The following is a 14,120-nucleotide window of genomic DNA, read 5'->3' on the forward strand; positions in this document are numbered from 1 at the left end:
TTGACTCCCACACATGCAGCTGGAGGCCAAATACCTCTCCCCGTCTCCAAGCAAATCAGATTCATGTTTCTGATTGTAGGACACTTTGCCTTTGAGGTCCCATGAACTCCCCAACCTTTGCCCCTGCAATCCTGTACCCGGGCTGGTCCCTTCCTTTCCCCATTCACACTGAGCATGAACCTGAAATGTGAGTGGCATCTGCATACTGCACCCCGGTCCGAGGTTTCAGCTTCCAAAGGCCCAGAAAGAAGCCTTTGCTGGTGCACCCAGTGAGCAGGGCACTACAGGGGCCCATCACGGGCTCCATGTCATGAAAATGCCACCTTATAAAACTTCCTATGTCTAAAGTGCTTGGTAGCAAGATGGATGGTCCTGGGCTGTCCTAACTCCCTCAGGGTCCCTGTCAGCTCAGCCTGGATCAGGGCAAGTCTCTCCTGGTCGACAGTCCCCTGGGTCCCGTAACACTCCAGGGGGACGGGGTACACCTCGATCTCTAAACTGCGCAGCCCAGTTGTGTGGCGCAGCAGCTTCTCAATGGTGGCCACGGGGAAGTTGTTCATATAGATGGTGAAGTCCCTGAGCTGGTGGCAGCGGCTCAGGACAGGCAGGATGGCCTCGACTTGGGAGTCCACCATCCCACAGTTATTCAGACTCAGGCCCTGGAGTGTGGGTGCCACTGCCTCCAGGAGAGCTCAGAGGGGCTCGGGACTGAAATCCGCAAGGCTGAGGCCACATAGATGCAGGATCTTCAGCTGCCTGAGGTTCGGGCACTGGAACAGGTGTGTCAGGTCTGAATGCGTCAGCCACTTGCAATATGCTAGGCAGAGTAGGTCCAAGGGAGTCTGCAGGCACCTGAGCATCTGGTCCAGGCGGTCTCGGAGGAAGGAGGGAGGAATGCATGTGGAGCTCCTGGAGGTGCCGCAGCCTGAGCATCTGAGAGGGGAATTGGGAAAAGGATCGCTGCTCCTGCCTTTCCCACTCCTGCTCCCCTTCCTCCTGCTCCTCTGCTTCCTCCCACTCCTCCTCCCTCTCCAACTCCTCTTCCTCCCACTCCTGCTCCTCTTCCTCCTCCCTCTCCTGCTCCTCCCTCTCCAACTCCTCTTCCTCCCACTCCTGCTCCTCTTCCTCCTGCTCCTCTGCCTCCTCCCTCTCCTGCTCCTCCCTCTCCAACTCCTCTTCCTCCCACTCCTGCTCCTCTTCCTCCTGCTCCTCTGCCTCCTCCCTCTCCTGCTCCTCCCCCTCCAACTCCTCTTCCTCCCACTCCTGCTCCTCTTCCTCCCTCAACTCCTGCTCCTCTTCCTGTTGTTCTCCTTCCTCCCCCTCCTCCTCTTCGTCTTCTTCCTCCTCATCCTCCTCAGCCAACACATCGATGTAGGGGAGAAAGAGTCTCTGCAGGTTACTCATCTGACCCAGGTAGAGAGCAAATGTCCCCAGGGTGGGCAGGTCCCAGGTGCAGTTCACTTCCACCTCCTGGATGCAGTCCAGCTGCACCCTATCCAGGACCCTCCTGACCCTCTGGAAGGGCACCTCAGAAATCCTCAGTGCCTTGCAGCACAGGTGTAGCAACCCTTTCCTCTGCTGGGCCCATTGGATGATGTGCATGAAAAACTTATCCCGGTCCCTTTCATTGAAGTTAAGGCCTAGGAACACCTCCAAGGGAGCCAGGGAATGCTTCCTATTGGGGCTGGAGCTGTGCACAGTCACTGGTCCCGTCGGTGAGCAATTCTCCGTGCTGACTCCAAGCCACATATCCCAGAAGTTGGCACCCGTGTTCCTTAAATCCAGCACCCGCAGTTTGCACCTCCTGGGCTGAACTTCCTGGGCAAGCAGAACGTCAAGCGCGTCAAACACGGCTTTTAAGCCCACGGCTCTGGTTGGGGCATGATCAGGGGGCAGATGCATCAGGACCCCCAGAGGGAGGACAGTGAAGGGCCAGGCTTGGGCCAAAGCCTTCAGGAGCTGGCGGTGGTGTCCACCCCGGTAGGCCGAGACGAACAGGTACGGGAAGAGCTCGGCGGGCAGGTACTCCAGAGCTGCGATGGCCGAGGCCTGGTCCCTCAGCAGGCGCTTTGCTGCCAGCTCCAGGAGTGTGGGTGGCGTCCGGATGCTCATCTTCAAGGTGCTCAGAAAGGAATCCTGCAGAAACGTCTGCTGTGACTGGGTTGGCTGGGGCTCAGATCTCAGACCTGGTACAGAACCATGGCACTGACTGCAGAGCTGGAGAACTCTGAATCTCTCCTCTGGTGCCTGAGGTTTTTATACACCTTCTCAAATGCTAACATCCAGTCAGAACCCCTGGTCTAAATCCCATAATCCTAATGGGATTTCTGTGTTTCTCCCTATTAACTGATTGATCCAGATATCTGTTTAGGAAAGAGAAAGTTAGGGAAGGGCAAGGTTGAAGACTGGCTCATTGATTCCTTCCAAAGGCACTGACTAAGGTTGATGGATGGCCCATAGTTATCATACTTGGTGTGGGAGAGTGAAGGGTGAAATGCATTCCTGACGTTAGAAAGGAAAAAAACACAACCTGAGAGCATGGTTGCTGGGATCTTTAGCCACATTAGAGTAAACCAAATTATCCACAATTAAAACAGGTGAGAAGACAATGGTGGCATTCCCAAGAAAAAAAGAAATGTGTCCATGCATCTAGTTGTCACTTAGGTTTTATGTCAGGTGACACAGCAGATCATGAGCTCCTTCAGGGATCAAGCAGTGGTTGTTTGAGGATGTGGGGGCCCTTCAGACCACAAGGCTTCTCTGAGGGAGGTCAGGACGGAATCACCATGAGAAGCAGGGGTCAGGGCTGTGCAGTGTGGGGCTGAGCCATGCTAATGGAACCCGAGAGATGGAAAGACTCTTCTCTGGGTGAATTTAGAATTTAAAAGGAGACAAGCTGGAGGGCAGACAGTGCCATCCTAGAGGGCACAGGGAGGGATTCCATCTTCTGTCCCTCCCAGGAGGAAAAGGGTGGGTCTCCTCTGGGCAAGATGAGATTAGCTCAGCAACTGGATGGAGAAGATTAAATCTAAGAATGTGATTAGAGGGAAAGAGGTCAGGCCTGGGAGTTAGACATTTTCAAGCCTGAGAGGCACTGAAGGCAGATGCATGGACTTTTTTGGGGTCTTGGAGCCGGGAGAGAAATAAACATGGGCCAATCACACGTAACCCTGTCACATCATGGCAGCTGCAACGAGGTGACGTTTATCTGTGGGTCAGGGTTCTTCCACAGAGAACCCTTCCCAGGTAGCAAGTGCCTTCCCTCACTACATAGTGTTTCCATGGCCCCATTTCTGCCCTCATGACACCCCTTCACTTCACCACACCCCCAATGATTTCCCTTATGACCATCGACCCTCAGGTCCCTTCTTCAGTAAGCCTGTTCCCCAATATCACTCTGTTTTGTATTTGTCTGACAGCCTGTTGTCTGCTGGACCAGAGGCTCTTTGAAGCCAGGGAGCAATCATGGCTCCTTAGATCTCTGTGGAAGGAATGGGTGGCCATTGTCAGTGTGAGGGAGGCCAACTGGGGCCAGCCCTCGGCTCCATGTGGAGCTCTTGGCCTGCACTGCCTTCTTTAGGCTTCCATTCCTCTCTGTCAGTCACTCACCCCACAGACACCCCTGAGCACCCAGTGTGTGTGCCAGGTTCTGACTCTGGGGAGCTCTGAGTCACGTAGAGAAGACAACACCACTGAACAGACTCTGGAGTGATGAGTGGAGGCCCCTGGTGAGTGCTGACGTCTGGAGCCAGTGGTGTCCTGGAAAGGGACAGCACAAGCCCAGGCTGCCTCCACGAGGAATCATGGAATTTGTCTGCAGTACAAATTCACCATAACCACACACATGTGGGCCCATGAGCCAAATGCACTGTAGACGCAGACGTGCCCAGTGAGTTCTGAGCTGGGCTTCTGCTGGCGTTTCCTGGAAGGGAGAGGCAGTTTTGAACCAGGGCCGAGCAGGCATGCCCAGGGCACCCTACTTCGTTTCAAATCCCAGCTCAGGACTCATTCCCTGTGTGACCTTGGGTCAGTCACCCCCAGGCCTGTTCCTCTTCTATGAGCAGGTGTGATGGTTAGTACCCACCTCGGGCACCTGTCCTGGATGGTGGTGCTGACAGTGGAGATTTTCCAAGGGACATCCTGCCCTGGCTCTTAGACAATTTTTTTTTCATGCCTTTTAATTTTTATTTTATTTTAACTTTTTTTTTTTGTTGTTGGTGCTAATCCTCACTCGAGGATATATTTTCCATTGATATTTAGAGAGATTGGAAAGTAGGAGAAGAGACAGGGAGAAACTTCTATTGAAAGAGACACATTAATTGGTTGCCTTCCCAAGTACCCAGACCAGGGCCAGGGCTCATTCCCCCAACCAGTATATGACCTTGACTGAAATGGAACCCAGGACCTTCATTCAGTGACCACAGAGCCGTAGCTTTCCCCTGCAGGCCCTAGGACAGTGATGGCGAACTTAGGACACACGTGTCAGAGGTGACACGCGAACTCATCGTTTTGGTTGATTTTTCTTCGTTAAATGGCATCCAGATATATAAAATAAATATCAAAAATATAGATCTCTTTTTTACTATGGTTGCAAATATCAAAAAATTTTTATGTGTGACACGGCACCAGAGTTAAGTTATGGTTTTTCAAAATGCTGACATGCTGAGCTCAAAAGGTTCGCCATCACTGCTCTAGGACAAGCATCTCAGAAGCACCCATATCTTTCATTCCAGTCTCACTGGGAAGTAGTTACTCAGGAGCATGATAGCTGACTGCCGCCTTTTTTGGGGAAGAGTTTCAGACCAATCAAGAGATACAAACTGAATATTTAAAATTTCCAGAAATAAAAACAAGGTTAAGATGTTTTCATTAGTAAGTGGGGGTTGGTCAGGAAATCAGCTTGGTTAGACATTTAAAAATAAACCAAACCACGAATCCAAATGTTAGAAATTCAGCCAAAACTACACTGAGAGGCAAAATCAACCCCTTTAATATGCTTGTCTGTAAAAAAAAAAAAAAGAAAGGGAAATCTCTCTGTCCACGTTAAGCTTCTTGGCACTGTGAGTTCAGTTGCCTTAGCTGAGGTCGGTAACTCACCTGCTGTGACAGGGTTGGTAGGGGCTCAGATCTCAGACCTGGTGGAGAACCATGACACTGACTGCATAGCTGGAGGATTCTCGGTTTAAGCATTGTTTAAAATAAATACAAAAAATGCAAATACTGCGTTTTAGAAACCAGATTGTAATGAATAAAATGAGAAAATACAACCTTTTTAACAGAAACTGACGCTTATATTTCATGAAATCAATGAATGCAGGAAATTTTTTTCTGAAGTTTTTGAACTTCCAGGTGGTATTAATATTCATAGGAATGAGCTGCAGTTAATAATTAATAATTTAAAGTTCTTAGATATTAATAGATATTTTCTCTTTTTTCTTTGCAGGCAAGAAGAGACCGATAGGAGAGTGAAAAATGTAAGATATGTTTAATGGAATATTATAGATTTTTTTTACTTTTTATGTAATAAGGCAGTGGGATCTAAAAATATCTGATATTCTCTGTTGTATTTTTTTCAATGAAATTTTTGCTAGAAACCAACCAGTCACAAACTCTAAATATGTTATAATATGGTTAAAACATATTGTCTATCTTCATGGTAATAAGAGGATAGTTTAAACTTAGAAAGTGGTTTTTCATATGTTAGCAATGTGGTAAAGGCAAATAAACACATGTTAGGATTTTTAGGGGAGTAAGTCAGAAACCATCAAATCAGACTTTAAGGAACAACACTGAATGTTTAAGAACTCTAGCTGATTATTCAATGTGGACTTATATAATATCTATAATATTCTAATGTATTAGAAGAATTTCTGATGTGACAGCTTATTAAAAACATAAGAGCTCAGTACCTTTAGGAAAGCTGAGACTTATTGATTTTAAGTGTCCATTTACTAAGTTTGTTGTTAGAAAAATATTTATTGCTTTAAAGGTTTAATCCCCCCCCCCCTTCATATGTACTAGTAGAATGCATGAATGAATTCTACTATACATATGAAGTTGGGATCTGGGCTTTTGGTCTGAGAATGTGCTCAGAGAATGCCTGAATGCCCCCACCTGAGGGACTGAGCCCGCAACCTAGGCATGTGCCCTGACCAGGAATCTAACTGTGAAATCTAGGAAGAATGAATCACATTTTTAAAGACTCTTTTCCTTTCCATAATTTAAAAGAAAAATCTTTCAGCTATAGATAGATATGCTCTTTTATCCGGAGTGCTCACATGCATTTGAGATTGCAGTTAGTTGCTATAAATAGACTGATCTTTTTGTTTTATGGACTTTTTTGAAAGGTTTTGATAACATTGTACTGGCTGGGAAGAAAAGCACAAAGTAACCCCTACTATAATGGTCCATATCTTAATTTGAAAGCATTTGAGAATCTTTTGGGACAAGCTCTGACCAAGGTAAGGAAACTATATCTGTATGAGATGATCACTATAACTAATACTATTTTCTCTTCTTCTCTCCCTCCCCCTTTCGGTTTTCCTTCCATTTCATTCTTCTCCTTCTCTATAGCAAATGTGGAAGGTCTGACTATCTTTGCTCTGGTCTAGGTTGGGATGGGTAGAGAGGATTGTTGCTCATTGGCTGGCTTTGTATGCCACCACTAGGGAGTGAGTGAGTCTATTTCAGAACAGTGTCCAGGGTATAGGCATTTATCTCTTAATTCTAGCTAACTCCACAATGGGCATTCGTTTCCTTTCTTAGATACTTTGTATACTTAAATCTTTCTATGTTCATTATGAATTCAATCAACCCTGAAAGGTTCTTCAGGGTTATTAAAATGTATGGAAGCTACGCAATTTTTAAAAATTTTTGGTATCTTTTATTCATGGAGGATTACCTCTAATGCCTATATTTCTGTATCTCCACAATTCTACATACTGCTTCTGTTTCCTAAGGAGTAGTGAATGCTGTTACATGAAACATGATATGGCTTTTTAAAATTAGAATGCTTATTGTAATGCTTTTGATTGTTTAAGGACAGTTTGAGGAGAGTTGAGTGCCAGGTCTGACTGTAGTTCTGCCAAATCTTCATTTATAAGATCCAAATGGGAAAATTAACTTCTCTTAGGGGATATATGTCTAGGGGAGTTTGCAATGCTCAGAAGAAAATAGGTAGTCAAAATAATATATCACCGTCTAATTAATTGTAGTTGCTCCATAGGTTTTGATGGATGATGATGAAGTGATACTTTACCAAAAAGGCATTCAGTATTAGTCTCGAGCACATTGTAAAGATGTAATAAATGTTAGTTGTCATGAATGGAAGATAGGAATTGTAGATCAGGATGAAAATAGTTATCATGAATGGAAGATAGTAATTTTAGACCAAGGTGAAAATGATTACCAGGCCTTATATGTACCCTAATCTTTAGTTTTGCCCAAGTTTAGCCATCTACATTATAGAAAGATGGGATTATATAGTTTAGAAGGTCTTCCTTTTTGATGATGATGATTTTTAATCCTCATCCAAGGATATATATTTTTTTCATTGATTTTTAGAGAGAGTGGAAGGGAGTGGTGGGGGGGGCGGGGGGGAGAAAAGCATCAATGTGAGAGTGGTACATTGTTGCCACCTGCATGAGCCGACCAGGGCTGGGGATTGAACCTGCAACCCAGGTACATCCCCTTGACCGGGAATTGCATCCAAGACCCTTTGGTGCATGGACCAATGCTCTAACGATTGAGCACACCAGCCAGAGCTTATTTTTGTTATTTTTGAATTGTAAAGAGTTTATAGCACTCTATTCAAATTCCTTGAAACAGTTAATTTAGGTAATATTTGAGATATTATCATGCACAAGCCTTGTAGCAGGTGTTGGGACAATGCACAAGACAAAGAATCCATCTTTGTCTGTTGGAGACAGATGAGCAGATAAGTCACTGCAGTGGAAGAGGGTAGAGGAGGGTAAGATTGATGGAGGAATATGCAGGGGGCTTTGGGCATGATCATAGCTTTGCCTCAGTTATTTCAGCTAAAAAAACATCCAGTTAAAAACAATATGGGACTTTGGCCCCTGTGTTAGTGTTCTCAACAGCCCTTGGTCCTTTTTATGGCAGTCTGACTCAGGCTGAATCAGGCTGGTGCAGTGCATGTGCTGGGAATGCTCTACAGGCTGTTTCCTGTCACCAGAAGTAGGTAAACATTTTTCGTCAGTTAAATTTTTTTTTTGATACTTAAAAACTATAGTTGTGGTTTTATTTCATTATTATAGAGTGGGAATAGCCATAAGAGGAGTGTGGATCTGTAACTTGTTTGGCATCTGTTTTGTTAAAAATCAAAACCATTGTGTTCATCAAACTTTCCAACTTAAGTAGATAATGATTAATGGCCAATCCAAGATATCAGTTAAAAAAAAAACACTTGGGATAAGCTGTTGCACCTGAGTTACCCTGTAAGTTGGAGGTGACTCAGGTGACTTGTCAGAGAGAAGTCCTACATAACCAGGCACCAGGGTCAGACTCAGGTTCTTTTATAACTGTGGTGGCCTGTTATAAATACTTTAACATTTATGAGGTCAAAAGTCATCTCGCTGTGTAGTGAGAGGACCCTATGTTTACAACAGTATGTCTATAGAAGCCTGATGGATCAAAAGATTTACTTACGCTCTACCTGGTTTGGCTCAGTGGATAGAGGGTTGTCCTTTAGACTGAAGGGTCCCGGGTTTGATTCCGGTCAAGGACACATGTCTGGGTTGCAGGCTCAATCCCCAGTGTGAGGTGTGCAGGAGGAAGCTGATCAACGATTCTCTTTCACCATTGATGTTCTATCTCTCTCTCCCTCTCCCTTCCTTTCTGAAATCAATTAAAAAAAAGATTTACTTAAAATTTTTAATCATTTTATATTATGAGACATATCTAGGTGATACCAGCATTAGGCCCAGCTTCCCCATCTGCTTAGAAATAAGGTACAAGGTAGGTGCTTACATTTTCATGACAGGATGTTAATTCTAACACCAGTTTGTCTGGCATCCAAAGCATGTAAAAATCTAGTTCTACTCGACTTTATTGGTTCTTCAAACACTTGTCCAAAAATTCAACTACAGATTGACAAATCCAGCCTTAGCCAAAAGTATGCCTGATGGAGCTGCTGGTTATTCATTGTAAATGTTCTTTTGTCGATTGTTTCATATGTTGAGAATGTTTATAATATGCTCATAGTTAGAGTACAACAAATATGTCATCAGATTCAATTATTAAAAATTTCCCGTATTGACTTTATTTATGTATCTGTTCATCCATCTATGTTTTATTTACTTAATCATTTTAAAGTAAACTGCAGAGATCTCACCCCTAAATACTTAGTATGCGTGTCTTAAGAATAAGAGTTTTTATTTTTGGTATATGGAAATTCTCCCATATAGCCACAATATCTATTATACTTAAGAAAATTCATAAATATACCCCATTATCTAATATTCAGTCCATATTCAAATCTTCCCAGTTATCTCCCAACTCTGTTTCATAGCTTTTTTGTGAGGATCATGATTTAATTAAGGCCCACATCTTACGTTTGGTTGTTGGGAATCCCTAGGTTCTTTAAACCATCTCTGTTTTAGTGAAGTCACCTGAAGCTAACATTCCTGACTTTTACTATAATGACAGAGTTACATTCACCATATTAAAACATTAAGAGTTTATTACTCTGTATTAATTCATTAATTAATTATTACTCTGTATCATGACTCTGCTAAGGGCTTTATACATTTACTTAAATCCTAATTTTAAAAAATCCAGTTGTATTTTGCTATGTACTTTCATAGAGAAATGCTAATTAGAAATACGGATTTTGTGTAAATGCTATGTGATTTATAAACCTATAGTTATTGACATTTGCCATGTTTTTGTGCACCTCTTACATGAGCCAAACAAATATTTAATTTAGATTCAGGGAAAATATTTTGTATGTCAGCCAACAAGTCTGCTTTTCTTGGTTCAGATCTAGGTTTCTTAATCAATGAAAGTGATAAATTCTGTGACGTGTATACCTGCTGTACTTGCTCCTCTCTGTTTTAAACTTTTTGTTAAAAAATTTAACTACTTTTTTTATTTAACATATATCTCCTCAACTATTTGCAGAATGTAGGATGGTTATGATTAATTTGTTTGTCTTCTTTTGGATATCAAAGTCCAGTTTGATTTTTCTATTTAACTCCATATTTATTGCCAAATAACTCTAGATAATAATTGATTTTAGTATATTAATTTAGTCAGTAGCTTTTCGTATTAAAATGTCTCCCCTCCCTTAATTTTATATAGATTGTACTACTTTATTAAATAATAATGAATACCTCTTTGTTGTTATATGAGGACCAACTATTAGTTGTGGGAACGCAGATTTATTTTCTGATTTTTTAAAATCAGATTTTTGTGATTAACAGGAGACCTTGTTGCCTCACCTATCAAATGAAGCACAACTTGAGCTATGCAAACAAACAAGTAATGACTGACTGCAGTTTGGGATTTTATGCTAACTTATTCTCTAAAAAATTTTTTTAGGCACTTGAAGACTCCAGCTGCCTGAAACGAAGTGGCAGGGACAGTGGGTACGGAGACATCTGGTGTGCTGACCGGGGAGAGTTCCCTGTGCCCCCAGGCAGCCATAGGAGAGAAGATTCATTTGAAAGCTTGGACTCTCTGGGCTCTAGGTCCTTCACAAGCTGCTCCTCTGATATCACGCTGAGGGGTGGGCGTGAAGGTGAGTTGCATTTTTTTTTGGTTAATCCTCACCCGAGGATATTTTTCCATTGATTTTTAGGGAGAGTGAAAGAGAGAGGGAAAGACAGAGAAAGAGCCATGTGAGAGAAACACATAGATTAGTTGCCTCCTGCATGAGCTATGGCCAGGGCCCAGTTTGGGGAGGAGCCTGTAACCAAGGTACACACCCTGGTCCGGAATCAAATCCAGGGACCCTTTGGTCCGCAGGCCTATGCTCTATCCACTGAGCAAAACCTGCTAGGTAAAGTGAGTTGTAGTTTTGACTGGCAGTTTATTTGAATTTGTTTGCATGTTAAGAAAAAATTGAGCCCTGGCCGGTTTGGCTTGGTGGATAAAGCGTCGGCCTGCGGACTCAGGGGTCCCAGGTTCGATTCTGGTTAAGGGCATGTACCTTGGTTGCGGGCACATACCCAGTGAGGAGTGTGCAGAAGGCAGCTGATCAATGTTTCTCTCTCATCGATGTTTCTGACTCTCTGTCCCTCTCCCTTCCTCTCTGTAAAAAATCAATAAAATATTTTTTAAAAAAAGAAAAAAAAAAAAGAAAAAATTGGGAATGGGAGAAAGTAGAAAAATGAGGTGAGAACTATTGAGGGCAAAAATTTCACCAAGAAAATAGAGACTAAATTGTAATTTTTAATTTTTAAAAATATGTTTTCATTGATTTTTTTGGAGAGGAAGGGAGAGGGAGAGAGAGAGAGAAACATCAATGATGAGAATCATTGATTGGCTGCCTCCTGCATGCCCCACACTGGGATCGAGCCTGCAACCCGGGCATGTGCCCCAACTGGGAATTGAACCACGACCTCCTGGTTAATGAACTGACGTTCAACCACTGAGCTACACCGGCTGGACTGAAGTGTAATTGAAAACAAATTTTTTTTCCTTCCTCATTGTATCACCACTAGAGGGGCAGTGGTTTCAATTTTTCCTTCTTCCCATTTTCAGAGGAGACAAGAGGAACAGTTAACTGTGATCTGTTTTATCAGTGATAATGTATTTTGATTATTTTCTCTCCAGATTCAGGGTTAATAATCTGTGCCTATGAGGCCTATTGACTGGTATATCTAAACATAAAAAAGATCCTAAAAAGTTTGTTCTAATTCCTGAGTTAATTTCTTATTTCCCTTCTCTTACTCCCCCCCAAAAAAGATTTTAGAAAATTATCAAGAAAAAGAACAAGACAGACATCTTTTTAATGATTTCTAAGAGAAGAAATGATTGATATCTATCATGATACAACATTGTGCTAAACTTTGATTAAATAACAATATAAGCATGGTGTTAAAAAACATCTTTTGATTCTGTAAGGGTCAGAGCTAATCCAGGACAGAGTAAGTGTGAAAGGAGCATGTTAATGAAAGTCATCCTGTTTTGGGGAGGAGACTTCTTTCAAAATGTCAGTGTCCTGGTCAGATCAGTTAATTAAATGCTAAGTCTTACTCCTGTGAATGTTGGGTGGTCTGAGAAATTCCTAAATGTATACCTCTAGCAATTCAAATTGGACTAGATTGGAACCATGAGTAAAGTTGCTTCAAGTATTTTTGTGCTTCTACCATTAATGTGAAAAAAATTGAGCGTTCAGGTTGTGAGTTTGTACTAGATTGCTAGGAATTTTACTTGTTCATTTTGATTATTATTTTAATATTAAGTGGCTTTTCTAACATTTTTATTATAAAAAATTTCAAACATCATCAAAGTTTGGAAGAATTTTCCAGTGAACACCCATGTACCCACCACATAATTCTACCATAACATTTTATTATATCTGCTTCATCACATACCTATCCCGCCTCTCCCTGCATTAATTTATCCATCTTATTTTTTGGAGGCATTTCAGAGCACATTACGCTTGTCCTAAATACTTTAGCATGCAGGTCATTAACTAGAGTTCAATCTTTATTTGTTGTTCTTAGGTAAATTTACATAAATGCAAAGTACGATGAATTTGTCTTTCAAAAATAAAAATCAGCAAAGTGTCAAGCATGGTCACAAAAAATGGCATTTAAAAACTAACAGTAAAAAATGTGAATGGCTAGGGAAGAGTTAACCTTTATAATTACTGCTGCAGTTGTTGGCTGTTTGCTATTTAGGTGTGACACTTTTATAGTCTAGATGAGTATTATAATAGTTTTAAAGAAATGGAATCTGATTTTTAATTTAAAGCTGTAAAAACAGGCTGAAATTCTGAACTCATTATATTACTCTGTCCTGACCAGAGAAGTGAAAACATTTAAAGTTTAAATTTATATCTGGCCAGCAAACAATGAAAGAGAGGAAGATTGAGGCACTGTGGGAATACGCAGACTTGAGACAGTTCAGATGCAGTGGTCCTGTGGTGTGGACTCCAAGTCTTCTCCGATTCTCATCGGACTGGTGCCTGCCCGTGTGACCAAGAGCAGAGGCCACTGTCACACAGCTTCCTGATCTCGGAAAAGGAGTTACAGACCTTGTTAAAGGGTGTGGAAGTGAAGACTTGGTAATTATAACTAGGGGGTCATAAAAGAGCCTGGGGGCCACCAGGATGATAAACGTTTTTTTTTTGTTTGTTTGTTTTTTGTGATTAGTATATTAAAATTCTGCTACCCACCAGGTTATAGTCCAAAATTGATGATCACCACAACTTAGGATAATGTTTTTAGGTTAACAGAATTGCAAGGTCAAATTCCTTAGGTTTATATGAAACTCCCTATATCAAGAATATATTTGCCTACTCTATAGAGCAGTGATGACAAACCATGGTGTGTCAGCATTTTGAAAAACCCTAACTTAACTCTGGTGCCGTGTCACATACAGAAATTTTTTGATATTTGCAGCCATAGTAAAACAAAGACTTATATTTTTGATATTTATTTTGTATATTTAAATGCCATTTAACAAAGAAAAATCAACCAAAAAAATGAGTTCATGTGTCACCTCTGACATGCATGTCATTGGTTCGCCATCACTGCTATAGAGCATTGTACTGGACTCAAAAATAAAAAGATAACTTTAAAAATTCATAAAATGAACAACATGATGACTATAGTTAATTAACACTGTTATATACCTGAAAGTTGTTAAGAAAGTAGATCCTGCCCTAGCCGGTTAGGCTCAGTGGATAGAGCGCCGGCCTGTGGACTGAAGGGTTCCAGGTTTCGATTCCTGTCAAGGGCACATGCCCCGGTTGCAGGCTCTATCACCAGTAGAGGGTGTGCATGAGGCAGCTGATCAATGATTCTCTCTCATCATTGGTGTTTCTATCTCTCCCTCCCTCTCCCTTTCTCTCTGAAATCAATAAAAATATATTAAAAAAAAGAAAATAGATCCTAAGAGTTCTCATCACAAGAATTTTTTTTTTGGTC

General features: G+C 42.0%; 1 protein-coding gene across 16 annotated transcripts in view; it reads left to right on the top strand.

Annotated features, from left to right (window-relative positions):
- LMO7 (LIM domain 7) overlaps positions 1 to 14,120 on the top strand; it is a 226,137-nt gene that overhangs the window by 158,460 nt on the left and 53,557 nt on the right. For 15 of the 16 annotated variants that reach the window (XM_059684846.1, XM_059684847.1, XM_059684851.1 and 12 more), the window contains 3 exons: positions 5,444 to 5,474; positions 6,348 to 6,461; positions 10,561 to 10,759. In XM_059684846.1, the coding sequence (XP_059540829.1) occupies positions 5,444 to 5,474; positions 6,348 to 6,461; positions 10,561 to 10,759 (344 nt within the window). Of the gene's footprint in view, positions 1 to 5,443; positions 5,475 to 6,347; positions 6,462 to 10,560; positions 10,760 to 13,068; positions 13,256 to 14,120 lie in introns of those variants that run through there. The other variant, XM_059684854.1, reaches the window with a different exon arrangement.

This window comes from Myotis daubentonii, chromosome 2, assembly GCF_963259705.1.
Source record: "Myotis daubentonii chromosome 2, mMyoDau2.1, whole genome shotgun sequence".
NCBI lineage: Eukaryota > Metazoa > Chordata > Mammalia > Chiroptera > Vespertilionidae > Myotis > Myotis daubentonii.